At 47.7% G+C, this 16450-nt stretch overlaps 1 protein-coding gene across 1 annotated transcript in view; it reads right to left on the reverse strand.

Annotated features, from left to right (window-relative positions):
* GABRA3 (gamma-aminobutyric acid (GABA) A receptor, alpha 3) overlaps nucleotides 1-16450 on the reverse strand; it is a 59538-nt gene that overhangs the window by 8657 nt on the left and 34431 nt on the right. Inside the window, exons 5-7 of the mRNA XM_009876404.1 lie at nucleotides 8063-8145; nucleotides 3811-3954; nucleotides 2421-2573 (exon numbers count right to left, since the gene is read on the reverse strand). Coding sequence (XP_009874706.1) covers nucleotides 2421-2573; nucleotides 3811-3954; nucleotides 8063-8145 — 380 coding nt within the window. The remainder of the gene's footprint in view (nucleotides 1-2420; nucleotides 2574-3810; nucleotides 3955-8062; nucleotides 8146-16450) is intronic.

Below are 16450 nucleotides of genomic sequence, written 5' to 3' on the forward strand. Positions count from 1 at the left end.
TATTCCTGCTGTAGTTCATGGAGCCTTATCTGTGCCTTATCTGTGGTGCAAGTCATAGAACAAGCATGGAAACAGTCCGGGTTGGAAGGGAAGTCAGCTTGTCCAAGCCTTGCTTGAATCAGGGCAAACTTCAGGTTGCTCAGACCTTCTCTGGTTCAGTTTTGAATATCTCCAATTCATATAATCAACTACAGACATCTGCATTAGGGTGAAATTCATCTTCCTCAAACTCCATCGACTAGATCTCTGCTCACTGTGAAAGAATCCTAACTCCTAGGTGGGCACCTGCATTGAATTCCTCGTCTGCTAGTAGGGTAAGCTGTGTGATACTAGACTTGGATCCCTCATGTACGATATACCATGGAGAAGCTTCTGGTTGCTTTTGCAATAAAATAAAAATAATAATAAAATAATAGCAAAAAGGACTGGTCACTCTTCCTGGTTCTCTCAGCATTTTGGAAATAGTATCTTGTGATCAGCACGGATGGACACCTGGGATCCTGGGTCCTGCTGGCATGGCCAGGCACCCATCAGTGGCCCACGCTGCCAGAAGGAGCGTCACAATGATTTATCTTAAAAAAAAAGATCTGTTGCAAAATGCCTTTTAAAGCTTTTTCATCAAAGCAAGCAACCATTGCTATCCATTTTCCCCAATAATGTGTTTTTCAATTAAAAATGCATTAAAAACATTATAAAAATATTGACTAATTTTCACTTCCCTCAAGCCGTACTCCTGGTAATTGAAGACTTTCACTAATATTGTTGACAACAATTCCAGAGGGGCAAAAAAAAGAGGAATAAACAACTGGAGTTCTCATTACTTTCTTAATAGGAAAGCAAGGCAATTTGAGAGCAAAGACATTTTTCACAAAGGTAGGTTTTAATTTTTCAATCAGCTCCTCCCTGCACAATCTGAGCTGTGTACTCAAGGAAATCTGTGTAACTACAAACCTCAGGATCACGCAGGAGGGAAGCAAATACCCTCAGGAAGGGCTCACGCTCGGTGCTGGGAATGAAGAGATACTCCAGGACCAAGGCAGAATTAAAAGCCCACCCGGGGCATGGACAGACATGGGGTCCAGGTGTGCACTTTGTGGGGGTCAAGTTGCAAATGATTCACACACAGATGAGTGAGGAAAGTCCATTCATGACTTTCCATATGCTCGAGATGGTCGTATTTTCTATGCGACCTCTGTCTGAGCCTCTCGCCCTTAGCTGGAAACACCAAAAAGTGTGTGCTAAGGGGCTGCACCCCCTCTTTGCTGTTACCACCGCTCGGTGCAGCTCTTGTCTGCATCACACAAACCAGCTGGGTCGTGCTCCCCCCGGGTATCGCTGTAGGATTCGCCTCGCTGGGGAAGGGAAGGCAACCCCGCGCTAATGGGGAGAAGGTGAGGTCAACTGTAAATTTTAAAGCTGGTTCACAACCTACATTTCAGAAGCCTCAGTGAACACAAACCCTGTACTGATTCTCTTCTAGTTCATTTAAGAGGATGTAGGACCACCTGTGACCCTTCTCGCATTCCGTTCCAACCCACGGCACAGGTCTAGACCTGCAGAGAGGGTCCAGAAAAGAGGACATTGGCCTCCTTGGGTTTGTGGGAGCAACTTTTTGCTGCACAGAAAATGCTTCATGATCTTTTAAACCACACCACTTTCTGTCTTAAATACACAAGAAGGTGGTAGCACATATCCCCTCTCTGCTTGGTGAGTTTTGTCCAATCTAATTCCCGTTAAGTGGTATCTGCTGGGCACGGTTACTTCCAGAAAATACAATCCTGCAGCATCACACCTGGTCTCTGAGCCTGTGTGTATGTAGATCCTGAACTAAAGGTCTTGGTGGGAAAGCACAAAGCAATTCTGTTATTAAATGTTTGTAAAAGCTATTAATATATGTGCAATGCCAGTCTGATGCTGCTTTGGAGTGAAGAACTGAAAGCAGCTGAAGAAAATAATAATAAAAATAGTAATATTTACCATGCAGTTACACTGCCTCAGCCCAGGAACTTGTTATGTGGTGCTCTGACCAGGGACACGCTACCAATTTAAAAGGTAGAGCTTTAAATGCCTCCCCGTGTACCTATGCCCTCCTCGACTCAAAAGCCAATATAGATAAGCAGACGCAGCCAAATGCATATAATTAGATGATCAATACCGTGATTACTGTTAGTATTTACAGCTTGGCTTGTAGCAGAGGCATGGACAGAAGTATTTTTTTAGTGATTCAGTGGAAGTAGGGGCACTGGAAAGACTTCAAGAGCTATTCTGGGAACCAGCCAGCAGCTTCACTGATGCCAGTCAAAGCCTGCAGAAGGACCAGCTCTGATGCTCAGTCCCATCACTTGTGATGTCGTTGTCCTCTGACCTGAGGGGATGCTCAGCCTTACCAAAAAAACCACTCACCGTACTCCCAGACTCACCAAAAACCGTTCGGGCAGGAACAGACTCCCTGTTAAGCCAGAAGGAGACCTGGGACAGGATGACTGTCATAATGCAGGGCAGGTAGGTCTGGATCACAAAGTACCCGATCTTCCTCTTGAGGTGGAAGTGTGTGGTCATGACGACATACTCCCCTGCAGAGACAGCTCGTTAGAGATGCTGAAGCCACCAGTGCTTCTTCCCAGGATGGGGCCAGCAGACCACCAGAGTCCATCTCTAAACAACTAAAGACCCGCCCTGAACAACCTTTCAAGTTCCTGGGTAAGGTCCTGTAAGCCTAGAGAGCCCCTAACAGTGCTTCAGTAGGATTTCAGGATAAAGGATTTTTTTTTTCCTCTGTTAATCCTGAAAATATTCCACTTTCCTGCACTGTAACCATCTCAAAAATTGAGGCAAGTTCTGTCGTTAAAGGTTTGGACTGTGAACCGAAGAAGCCGCTGTCCCTATTTTCCCTTAGTGCCCTTTTCTTCCACTCAAAGCTGTGGATATTTTGTTGGATTATTGTGCCTTTTTGTTGTGATCGTGGCTCTGCTAAATCATTACACACAGGAGCCTTTAGCAGCTTTCTTGCCACTTCAGGTTATTCATCTGTACATTTTACTACAACTTAAGTACAGAGACGGGCCAGATATTATGACATTTAGTTCCCTGGACTCCCCACATTTCCCCAAGGGAGGTGATAGGAGTTGTTACAGACAGACACTATTAAAATCAAGTGCACCAGAGAGGAAATATCCTCAAATGAGAGAACTACTGGTGCATACAGAAGAAAAAGGAAAAGAAAAGGAAAAAAAAAAAGACAATACATTCATGAGATAACAGAAACTATTGGTACCTGGATTCAGAGGGGAAGAAAGGAGCAGCAGATGGGAAAGAAAGATGATTAATACTGGTCATTAATCAGAGGAAACATTTGTTTGGGATGATCTTCTATTAGCTATGATAATATTTGTGTAAGCAGATGCAGTGAAAAACACACTGAACATTATGTTGCATTCACCTCCCCTGCCCGCAATGCTCTCCTGAGGGACTGGAAAGGGATCCAAGACAAATGAACCCGCAGTACCAAGAAGCAGCTGGGCAAGGTGGGGCAAGTTTTCCACATGAGAGATGACTTTTAGATGCTTGAAATCCCTTTTCTAAAGGCAGGAAAAACCACTAAAAGCTAAACAAACCCTTTACCGCCTCTCAGTGACTGCTTCAGATGTCCCCTCGACACGTTTGACAGCATGTGGCTTGGGATGTTCTGTGCTCACTGCTCACCGGTACTGCCCCTTTAGTTATGCCAAACCGGGGCGTTCAAAGCCCGTGGGTGCCATTTCATCCGACAGTCTGCTCAGCCCATGCGTTGCGTTGTGGTCTCACAAGTACCTGTGCTGGATCGAACCATCTCTGTCCCAACGACGTGGCCCAGCAGGTCATACTGGTTCAGGCGAGATCCACCCTTTGCTACCTCCACTGATTTATCCTTCCCCAGTGTCCAGGTGTAGATCACCTCCGTCTTCGTGTAGGCATCTGCGGAGGAGAAGGAAGAATGTGGTTTATGCTGCCACCTGACCTAAGCTACACCAAAATTAGCCCGTAGCCAAATTAATCCCTGCTGTGGGTTCCTCAGAGCCACATGGCTGAGCACAGCCAAGCATGGCCAGCGACCAAGGCAGTCCAGTAACCGTTAAATCAAACGAGCAAAACGTGGCTGGGGTTTTTGGAAGGGAGCTGGAAGATGGGGCAGAGCACAGTTGTGGAAAGACACGCTGTCCCCTTGAAGTGCTGACTCTGCAAGGGCTGGCTCCATGCAGAGACAGGATAGGAAGGTGTCCAGGCCAGCAGGCTGCTGGGGCAGCAGGTTGGCCACAGCCCTGCCACGCCAGAGACAGGAGACTCATGCTGGCAGCAGCTGGCGAGAAAGGCTAAACTCAAATGGGGCTGCATTTTAGATCAAGGGAAAAAAGATTAAAAAAAAAATCTTTAGCCTAACTCGGAAAGAACTCGCCCCAAGCCTCTCAGCTGTGGAGGTGGCGTGCGCTCCTACCAGGATGCTTTTTCCCCTACATGAGACTGTTGTTTGCTGTCCTCCAGGCCAACCCACCTGGCAGTGAGGGAGGACAATGCCTGCACATCATACGAGAAACTGCAGGCAAGTGCTGCTGGACTCGGTGGGGTAGTGCTGGGCTCAGGGCCAAAGGGCATCCTTCCAGGAGCCTGCAAGTCCCCCTCTCTCTCCCAGCTGCCCAACTCCTCATACACAAACACCTCTCTAACACACATGGTCACCATCACCGTCACAAACCTTTGTGACCAAATCCCTCATAATCCCTCCCTTCCCAACAGCGCCTGTCTGTTCTTGGTTTTGGCAGTCCTAGGGTATCCAGAAATTCAATCCAGACTCTGCTAGGAGCCATCTCTCACCATAATGCCCAAGCTTTCCGTCCATATGTACTCTGCACCAGTCTTTTAGACAAGGACAAAGTTTGCTAAACCAAGATTTTTTAATTCATTTTTACCGCCAGCTTCTTCTACTAAGACATTAAGGAATTGTTTGGCTGAGGTCACGGCAGGCAGTGGGTCGAGTCTACTACAGAAATGTCTCATCTCCTGTTTTGTGGAAGACTGTGTCCTGAGACAACCAGATTTCTCCAGTCTTTTGAAAATAGCCACTATTATTCCCAAACTCTACATTTTGGTAAACCTGGTAAATACTAAGCAGGCACTATGCAGAGTGGGGGGAATGGTTTAGTTGATCAACCAATGTCTCTCAGCGTGCCAGCATGCTGCTGAAGCTCTTCTGATGCAGGCTGACACCTCTTATCCAATGTGCAACATTCTGCTTTTCCAAGCCCTCCTTCCAGCTCTCAACACGTTTCTGGAGACCTGCGTCCTCCTTCAGGCTTAGCTTTGTACAGCTCTGCCAATGCTCTTCTGCCTTGGTGGGCAGCACCTTCTGCTCCAGCGGTCGTGGTTCACCCACTTCCACTCTCAGTCTACAAAAGAAATTTGCCCACAGTTTCATTGCTATCACACGCTTGTCTTCACATCTGGTCATCTGGGACAGAAGTGTGTCTGGTGTCATGTGGACATGCCAGGGGTGCTTGGAACATATTCAATGCCATGAAGCTGTTTTGGTTCCACTCAACGCCTTGCTCGCAATGCATCCCAGTCCAATCCAAACAAGGACAGCTCTTTGACATTTAGTGGAGCTGGTAACTTCAGCAACATCTTCTGCTGGGCTAGTCTCAAAGAGCTGCTGTGTAAACGTCCTAAGACTGGTTTAGAACCTGCTGTTCTGTGCTGCATACATCCGTCTTCTAGGGAGCACAGTGAGAGGTGAAGTCATCGCCTTCACTGCCTCGCTCCAGGCAATGACACAGGTGGGCAGCTGAAGCCATCGGAAATGCCTGATGCCTTCACTTCACCTGCAAGCTCTCTGCCTTCCCTCTTTGGGTGGCTGCCATACTGGTGCAGGGACAGGAGGCCACTGACAAGCCATGCAGCTTGTGGGCATCACTGGAAGGTGGTCGCTGAGGCAACTTCGGCTATCCTTTGAACTGGTCTGGTCCTGGCACAGAGGTTAATTAAGTGACATGAACATCTCTCCTATGAAGACAGACTGAGAGAACTGAGGATGTTTAGTCTTGAAAAAAGAAGACTTAGAAGGGATCTTATTAATGTATACAAATATTTGAGGAGAGGGTGTCAAGAAGAAGGGGCCAGTCTCTTTTCAGTGGTGCCCAGTAACAGGACAAGGAATAACAGGTATAAGCTAGAACACAGGAAGTTCCACCTCAACATGAGGAGAAACTTGTTGGCTGTGCAGGTGCCGGAGCCCTGGCCAGGGTGTGGAGTCTCCTGCTCTGGAGACTTTCAAACCTTCCTGGAAGGTTCCTGTGTGGCTGCCCTGGGTGACCCTGCTCTGGCAGGGGCATTGGACTGGATGGTCTCTAGAGGTCCCTTCCAACCCCAAACATTCTGTGATTCTATGATTGTTCTTCTACGTACAAATCTGACCTGCTCTACGCTTCTTGCAAATGAGCAGTGTCCAGCTGTTAACAGCTTTTTGGTGCAAACACTGATTTAATTCTATTCTGACACAAGGGAGGTGAGCTCAGATGCTATGCGGATGGGTGCTTTAGAAAGAGCCAGACTAACGTTAATCAGGGGCAGCTCTCTGAGCTGCTTGTGTCAAAATTCTCATCATTCAGAAGTTAAATCAGTAAAAATACCCAGAAGAACCCCAAAGGGTGTTCCAGCTGAAATATGCACAGTAATCTTTTTTCCTCACTGAGAAACATTATAAGCAATTAGATGTGGAGTAATCTGCCTTCCTGCAAGTCTTGTAATAATCCCAGAGTTTAGGCCTGAGGTATGAAATTTTATATCCCTCCTCACAAGGTCAATTAACATCCTTGTCTAAGGCTTGCTATTTTACTGTCCTTAGTGATGTCTTGTGGCAATGAGCTCTACATTTAATTAGGTACTGCCTAAGAAATAACTTTATTTTAGTAGTTTGGAATAATCCAGTTTCATGGATCCATTTTGTCATGAGGCAGAGGAGCAGATGCACATGATAAACACAATTTCTTCTGGTGTCAATCAAGTTTTTCAACTTTCTCCTTAGCTGACCCACAAATGGCTACAGGAAGGAAGTATCAGTTTAGAAAGGTTGTGACTTCTCTGTTTTCTTAGAGTCCCAAAAGCACATTACTGGTGATGGGTCATTCTTTAGTTGGAGGTGGGTAACTCTTCCATCTAATGCAAACACAGACTGAGAGTGGTCCTCAGTTCATTGGACCTGGAGACTCCAGGCAGAGAGGGACTAGGATATTTATTTCAACATTACGGTGAACCAGTGGCTTGGAATTTGCTTCCCCCTCACTTCAGGAACAAAACCAAAAGCAATTTAACTTGTAGAGGGGAGAGAAGAGGGAACTTGTTCCTAGGCAGGGTATGGGAAGTCCAGGCAGATGAGCAGCTATAAGCCTGGGAGCAGCTTTCAGCAACCCAGAAGCCTGCAGTTCTTCCCTAAACCAGGACCTTGGATGTTGGGAATGAGACTCCTGGAGTTTTCAAACCTTTTACTTGAGAGCAGCTTGCCTGACAGACTGAAGAGGACCGAGGGGTTTGTAAGCTCCATTGGAGCATGGAGCCAAAGCAACCAGAGACTTCAGGCTCTCCCCAGACTGTCAGGAACGATGTGGCAAAGCTGGACAGGACACCTACCAGCAGGGACCGCTGCTATCTTCTGAAATCGTTTCCCCCCAGGATCGCCTTGGGATGAAGGAAAAGCATTTCTGAGCTTTCCACCAACGCCGGTGGCAGCTCTGCCCACCAAAGGCAGGGAGGGCAATGGGAAGCTGCTCTTCCCACTTCCCTAATTAACCTACAGCAAAACCATAGGGATCCAACCCATTCTGTGAGCCTGAATCAAACACAGAGTGGCTCGCTGCCCATTTCTGACGATGGTAGGAATTGTGTGTATGAGGTCCCAGCAACAAATTTTTGGTCGCCTAATCATTAGCAATAATTAATAACACTCCTACTAAAATACTGGAAAACACTAGCCACACAAAGGACTGTTCTTTAGCTCTGCACGCACCTCCTCGCAGAGACTGATCCGGGTACTTACAGCTCCCAAATTTCAGTGGGCAAGCATGCACGTCCATTGGGAAGTCCTCCAGGTGCATGGGGCACTCTGCGTGAATCGTTAGCCTACAAGACAAAACACAGGGTATGATCAGAAACACACGGCTGTGGAGGCTCCCACCTGGCCCTTCTGTCACAACATCTTTGCCCTGCATCCATCAAAGGCGACAAAGGCCTCAACGTGGTCGCTAACCTCTGGGTGTCTGGGCAGAAGGCCATCAGCTGTGGAAAGAACAGCAGGCACACAGGTCTGTGGCAGCCTTTCCTGTTGTATAAACTCAACCCTATTGACTGAGTTCATCTTTATCCACTCAGTGCAGTCAGAAAATCTGTTTGCTTATGCACTGTGCACAAAGAGCTCATTAACACCTGAGGCCAGGGGACACCTCATGGACCATGCTGGAAAGAAGATGGTAAAGGCTCCCAGAGAACATAGTCTATTCTTCCCAGGGGTCTGGAAGGCACCGAGCGCTGGCAGATTGTTCAGTCAGGAAGCCACAGGGCTACTGGGCTGCTGAACAAAGTCAGTGAGAGCCACGGAGTCGCAGATGTTGCACCAAGGAACAACACAGCCCTGTGCAGGTGGGACACCTCATCCCACCTCCCTCTGCTCTTGCCTCGCTGGTGGCACTGCAGGGGATGCTGCAGGCAGATACAGAACTGAGTGTCCTCGGGCTGTTTGGCGGGGTACAGGACAACTTGTGCGCTTTACACATCCACCAAATCCCAGTGGGATACCTTGTCAGGAAGCAGTTTTGTGAAGGAGGCACAACCATAAAAGCAATGTGCTGCAGGACACGGGGCCAGGCATAAAAGGATCTGTTATAAAAAGGCTCTAAAAAAGGCCGTTCTAAGCTCGTGTTCCTTCCTGAAGTACTGCAAAGCTGGCAGCTTAGGAGGGGAAGCCAGCACAGATGCCTTCCTGGCAGATCTCTAATACAATCTTCTCCGAAGGAACCTTTTGTGGAAAAAAAAAGTACCCACTCTGATGGCTCGACAAAACGACAAATGAACCATGACAGAAGCAACAGGTGGATGCAAAGGGCAAGAGCACAGACCTAAGGGTGAAGGTGGCTTGTGGGAAACTCAGGTCAAGAAGCACAGTGGAAAGCTTCTATTGAGATATTTTCCTTCAGCTGGAAAAAGATTCAGGGAAGCTCTTCTTCACAGAAAATATTGAGGCTTAGTCAAACACAAAAGAGACCCTGAGAAAAACAAAGGGTACAGATTTTGTTTGACAAAAGCAAAGAAGGGAAAAGAACAGGAAAGAAAAGACAAATAAAGGTTACTTTTTTCAGGTGGACAACCCTTAACAGATTCTGCAAAAAAAAAAAAAAAAAGACTGTGTTTTAAACTTGGCATAAAAAGAAACTGATGGACAAAACCAAGCACTTCACAAACTGCTTTAAAAACCCTTGTGAGGAAAACCAGAGCAGAATCACCGTGCCTTGGAGGGGCAGGAGATGTCTGAGGCTGCGGCGCCAGTGGCTGCAGGCAGCAGATGGAGCTGCGACAGGTGGGCACTGGTGTGAGCGAGGGACGGAGCAGCAGCACGTTCCTGCACGGCTGCTCCGTGTCGGCTGCGAGATCAGCCCAGGCTGCACCAGTAAGTCTCCCTCGCCATGTCAGACCCATGTCCAGCCTCATCTGCTCATTTTAGAGGGTCAACAAAAGCTGATGTCCTCGTGAGAGACAGGCTGAGGAAGCATTAACCAAGAAGTGGAAGAGCAGAGGCAGAAGCTGCCATAACTTCAATGGGGCAGGGCCGGGTAACAAAACCCACAGCAGGGGTTTAAAACTCTGTTAACCATCCTTTGGGAATGTCTGGAGGTGAGGCACGGGACGCTTTTGCAGTGATCACTGGGGTCACAGCGCTGCAGAGCAGATCACACTGAGGGGAAATCTACGCCTTATTCTTGCACGAGCCAGCAAGGGAAAGCCGCGAGTTTCCTGCAGACCTTCTGATCCCACAGCGTTTCAGTGGTACCTCCCTGCTCCTTAATGCCTTCTCTTCTCCAGGTTGAGCAGCCTCAACTCTCTCAGCCTCTGCTCCAGCCCTTTAGTCACCTTTGTGGCCCTCCTCTGGACTTGCTCCAACAGGTTCACATCCTTCCTATATCAGGATCTCCAGAGCTGGAGGCAGTACGTCAGATGAGGTCTCACCAGAGCAGAGTAGCATGGCAGAATCACCTCCCTTGACTTGCTGGCCATTACATCAAGAGAATGATGCTGTATTCTCTTGATGCAGCCCAGGATATGGTTGGCTTTTTTGAGTGCAAACACACATTGCCAGGTCGTGTTGAGCTTCTCATCAACCAACACCCCAACTCCTTCTCTGCAGGGCTTCTCTCAGCCCATTATATATGTTTTTCGGATAGCCCTGACCCAGGCGCAAGGCCTTGTACTTGGCCTTGTTGAACTTCACAGGGATTATAGAGAAGCACAAAACCTGGGTGAATTCACAGCAAACCACACCTTGCTGTCACCTTCCAGCAGCCGGTGGCTTATGGCTTCCATGATTCAGAGGCTATAATTATAATTATCATCATGTATTATATATTATATGTAATTATAATTATTATAATGTATTATGTATTCAGAGGCTGTTTCATAATTCAGAGATGATTGATTGCACCAGAGACCAAGGATCTTTTCTACTCTGAGTCTGCCAATCCTTTCTGAATCCATGCACATGGGTAGTGACCACCATGTCCTGTAGAAATCAATCATTCCACTGACAAAGAGGTGATGATGACTGTCCTGCTTGTATTATGTCCTGCCTCAGCTCAGCCAACCCAAGAACCACTGTGTTTTTAATGTAACTTCCCTGAAAATAAATCACTACTCTCACTCCCTGATCTCTTCTTCACCTCTGGACTAAATGTACCTGTTTTACACAAGATGGTCTTTAAGATTTCAACCAAGACTCACTGAAGACAATGGAAAGACTGACCATGATTTTGACAAGCCTACAAGCGCATTGTTGGAATGATTTTCTTTTGAACACTCAAAGGCCACCACAAACAAATTACTCATTTGCTCTGATGCTTCTCTTTCATAATCCGGATGAAGATTAGGATTTCAAGAAGCAGGTATGAAAACCTGGCAGCACAACGTGGACTCCACAGCCTTGCTCTTCCTGTTCTGTTTCTTTTTTAATGTTTTCTTCTGTGAGCTCAAAATTCACTTGGGGAGGTTCATGGTTGGCAAGCTTGTCAACCACGTCCTCATGTATTTTACCATTCAATTCCTCCTGTGTCCTTTCCGACTGCAATGCACTTTTTGCTTCTAATATTTGTCACTGTCACTTGTATAAAGGAAATGTTGATGCCCTTTCCCTGTCTTCTTCAGCAGACCACTGAAGTCTTCTACTTTTTACCTTCCTATTTCTTCACTGACTTTACTAATTATTATTTCAAAAGGCTCTTAGTTGGCTGTTCTCAAAGTCAGCTTTTCCAAAGAACCTTTCCTCTGATCACTCTTTTCTCACATATCCTGAAGTCCCCCCGAGAAAACAGAAAGGCCTTTTTCATCCACCGCACCATTTGCAAGTCTTGGCTGTGACCAACAGTCACTATTAATAAGGCTGAATGACTCAAAGGGCTGCAGACTGTGGGTCCAGTGGTTAAGCCCAATTTAGAGCAGCCAGAAAAATCCACAGAGGGGGCTGGGATGGCAGCAGAGACCAGCTGGGCACAAGAGCTGGCCTTGGCCATACCCTCCTGACCTTTCATGGCCATGGATCACTCTGTAGGTGTGTGGGAATGCAACAATGACATTTGGAAGTGTGATTTATTATCTGAGTCAGTAAACACCACCACAATAAATCCACCAGCAAACCACTGAAGAAACAACATCATCTGCCACTTCTCCACCTACAATGAAAGGAATTTTTAAATCTCCTGAAATTGAGTTAAAAAGAAGATGCAAAATCATTCCAGTGAGACGATCTGGTTCAGCAACTTCGGCCAGCTAGAAGTCAGCACATTTACAGATAACACATGAAGGGAGTCAGCTATATGGCAGCAATATGGGTATTTTTCCCCCCACCCTCGGAGTTCTCCCTTGCTTGAATCCTCTTTGTCTTGCTCCCATGCAGGCTGGGGTGTGCTGGCTCCCCGAGATGCTCTCCCCACACCTCTGCTCACCCCTCTGCCTCCCGCATCCCTCGGACAGCTTTCACCCTCTCCCTCCCGCAGCCTGTCTTGCACACACTCATCTTTCAGAGCGCTAATTAACAGAGGCATTTAGGCGAGCTGCGGAATCAGTCACCACTCAGGAGAGCGCCCACATTCCCGTTGCGCTCCCCCCTCCGCCGGCCTTCCCTGCCACCTCCTGTTGCTGGCAAAGGGCTCCTCAGCACCATATGCTTTGCCTAATGAAACGTCAAAATGTCAGACTAAGAGGAATGTATCTTGCTTCCCATGCAATTACATCTGCCTCTGCAGTGTTTGGGTAAAAGAGCCTGTTGCAGAAATTTTCTTCGTTGCCCCTCACCCCAGGCGAGGGAGCTTACGGCCAGCTCGCCACAGAGGTTTGCTTCATGGCTCCAATGCCCTGTCCACGTCCAGACATCTGAGCCCTGAGATGTCATTATAAAACCTAAATAATATGCGAAATACAGCCAACGTGCAATCACATAATCCAACTGTTGCATCCTTTGGCTCATCTGTTCCAGTCGCAAGCAGCGACTTACGTAAAACTGCCTTGAAATCAAACTCCTCGTGTTTTCTCTCCACTTTGCACCAAAAGTGGAACATCCAATAGCGAAACCATGCTTTCCTCTTTAAAGTCACGGGAAGTCCTTTGAACTGCTCAACACAATGGCAGGAAGCGTGAATCAGGCTAAACATACCTTTCCCAGGCCTGATGGTACAACAAACCACTTCAGCTTCGTTCTCATGGTTACCAGGAGCTTAGCAAAGCCTTTGATGTGTCATTAGAGCCCTTGTCGTTACCTGCATCGTGCTGCAGGATAAGCGAGAGTCTCAGTCCAATTTCTGGGATGCAAATGTAATAATCCCTTGGTGTATGTGTGGTACAAAAACATGACAGCACCCTGCCCGGCAGAACCGACTTTGTTTATGACAGGGATATTGCTCGAGTTTTGTCCTGATTTCTCCTCTAGGAGATTCATTAATAACCACAGTTGGGCCGAATAGTGTTTACAGTTTAGGCTGTGTGAGAATCTAGGTTAGGTTTAATTGCTGAGGTTTGAGCTTGAAAGCCAAATTGCTTCTAGGATCCTTGTGCTGGATCTGAGAGCACTGAATTCACTTTGCATCCTCCCCCAGCCCCTGGAGATTTCAGCCCATGATGGCAGAAATGCAGCAGGATAAGGTGATCTCTGAAGATTTCTCCCTCCTGGGACAGCTTCCTTACGAAAGTCTGCCAGCACAAAGCCAAGCCTGGAAAACAGATCATTTCTGCCTTTGGATCCACTCTGGGATCTGTAGGGCTAGGAAAAGCAGGCTGTGCAAATCTCATCTGCTTGTCTGCTTGTGTGTTCAGCAGTCTAGTTTTGGTCTGCTCGGGTCTCTTTGTGCTGTTGTCTAGGATCAGCCCTGATGTGGGATGCAGCCAAAGAGCTGCCACTCAGTACTACCCAGAAGGGCTGGTGTTGGGGTTTTTCCAACTGCTGCTCTTGCAGAAAGGAGAATCGTGGTTGCATCTCCATGGTGTGGTTCTGAAAGCTCCAGTCAACAGCTCTCACAAAAAAAAAAAAAAAGCAGCTAGTAAAGACAACCCAAAGCTTTTGCTGGCAGAGACACTGTGAAGTTCTGTGATTTCGAAAAGCAGCCTGGGAAGCTCAACCCCCTGAGCATGCTGCAGTAGGTACAAGGCTTGTTATCTGGAGGTTCAGCTGCCTGGATAGGACTGCAGGTGTCCCAAGTACCTTGGTACTCAGCTTTCCGCCCTGTTCTGCCTCACTCAGGCATTTATGCACCCTCTTTCCCAAGTGCTCACGCACTGCTGCTAAAGGAGACTTCGCTTTGTCTTTAACAGCACAGGTTCTTGAGGCAAATCTTTGGGCGTGCAGCTGAGTGCATCAGCCTGGCAGTTAAAGAAGACATCCTTTATGTGCATAACTTGAGCACATATTGTCCAGGAACCACTCTGACAACAGCCACAAAGCCCCAACATGTCATTCTGAAAGTCCCTGTGAAGAGCAGGAGAGCTCTTTAAAGCCTGGATTCATGAAGTTGAAAGCATTAAGCTTTCACTACTTTCATTTGCTTCAAGGCCAGGAAGAACCAGAACATCATCTATGTGCCCCACTCAATTTGAGCCAGAGAGTACATCTGCAGCAGCTGAGTTTTTGTCTGTACCTTATGTAAACCCAGACACAATTCCCAGTTTGTTGTACTCAGGTCTGACACCGGAGCTTCAAGGTCCTAGCTCAGCTTCTGTGAGCTAGTATGGTCTTGCAGGAGCTCCACAACCAAGACTGCAGAGGCAGGGCTACATAATAAAACCATGTTTCTTATGCCTTCTAAGGCAGCGGGAGTAGCAGGGACGAGGCAAAAGGATCAGTAATCCTGTCCCTTCCTCAGCAGCCAGAAGGAGAGGAATAGAGAAACGCAATTTTACACTGTGGTTACAAAGGTCATCTTGTCACCCAGGTGCCAAGGGCTGAGTCAGTGATCAGATGTTTGCACCGTGACGTTGCACCGATCCGTGAGGAGGCTGTGCTGTGACTAAACGAAATCTCTGGACCCTCAGCTACAGCTGGTGTGCGACTCCTTGAAGCTCCGGTCAATGATAAAGAGGCTCTCTCCGGGAGCTATAAATATTGTCACACAGGTGTAATTTTGCTAGATGCATGTGTCAGAGTTGCTGTTCCACCAGAGCAACTTCATCTATAAATGTAAGCCTTGACTAAGAGAAGTTGGCTTTCACAGCAGGATAAATAGCAAGAGACATGCCTCTAATTGCACATCAGCAGAACTGATCCCTCAAGGATATTGGCTGGAACAAGGTAAAGGAGTAGGATACGTCTCCAGAGTCAAACTGCATGGCAATGTACCAGTCTGGACTGAGCCTGCGAGGGAACACCTGGGCAGTCCTGCTGGTCCAGGGGAAATCTGGTGGAGGTCCAGACTCAGGCCCTAGTCAGCAGGACAGAGAACAGCCCTTTGGGATGTGCGCTTTGCTGGATGTCGGCTGTGTGGGGCCGAGACTGGTTTTGTGGTCCTGCTCTTTCCTTTGAGAAGGACACATGTGCATGCCCCCAGGCTCGGGGAAACAGCAAATGTGCTAACTTGGACATAAAACATGAGTCTTCTTCCAGCCCTTTCCTGGGAGGATGTTTCAAAGCACTTCACAAGTGAGGGTGATATCTCCATCGTCATTTTACATGTGAACTAAGGTGTGAGTGCCTACGAGTGGCAGAGCCAGGTAGGTTTTTGAGACTTTGAGACATCTGAGACTCAACGTGATGCACAGTCTTGGACCAGGCAGTCTCTGCCCTAGCACCTTCCTTTCTGAATCCCCACTCAAAACATCCTGCACAACCCTGAGCAGGCATTTCCTTCAGCAGCAGGGAGAAGGGCAATCATCAGATGCACTAGGACAGACATTCCATCCCAGAGGAGCCCTGCTTCACCCCAACACACTATTCTGTGCAGTGCACAGGGCTTTCCAGCTGGCCAGCTCTAACCTCATCCCCATCACCAGGCTGGTACAGTACTGCCCAGAGCCCCACCAGCATAGCACAGCAGCAAAGAATCATGGAATGGTTAAGGCTGGAAGGGACCCTGAAGATCATCTAGTTCCAACCCTCCTGCTGTGGGCAGGGACACCTCTCTCCCACTGGACCAGGTTGCTCAAAGCCCCATCCAACCTGGCCTTGAACACTCCTTGAGCAACCCGTTCCTGTGCTTCACTACCTCCATGGTGAAGAATTTCTTCCTAATATCTAATCTAAATCTACCCTGTTTCAGTTTCAGTCCCTTGCACCTTATTCTATCACTACAAGCCCTTGTAAAAAACCCTTCACCAGCTTTCCTGTAGCCCCACTTCATGTATCGGAAGGCTGCTACTAGGTCACCCCAGAGCTGTCTCTTCTCTCAGCTGAATAACCCCAACTCCCTCAGCAATAACCCCAGGTCCCTCAGCAGCAGCCTGTGCTGAGGAAGGAGAAGATCTTCATGTGCTACAGCTCCTGGGACTGTGCAACACAACATGTGACAAAAGGCCTCATATCAAACCCTCAACATCTGGGTATCTCCAAGTGGGCTCTTCACCTCTCACAAAGCCTTAGAGGTACATTTAAGGGGGCGCAGGACCATAAGACAAAGGAAGGTCCAGTCTCTCCTTCATCCCCTGCTTCTTTGGGAGACGGTTAAACTGAAGGATGTGTTGAATTTAT

Source organism: Apaloderma vittatum, unplaced genomic scaffold (assembly GCF_000703405.1).
Source record: "Apaloderma vittatum isolate BGI_N311 unplaced genomic scaffold, ASM70340v1 scaffold14949, whole genome shotgun sequence".
NCBI classification, from domain to species: Eukaryota; Metazoa; Chordata; class Aves; order Trogoniformes; family Trogonidae; genus Apaloderma; species Apaloderma vittatum.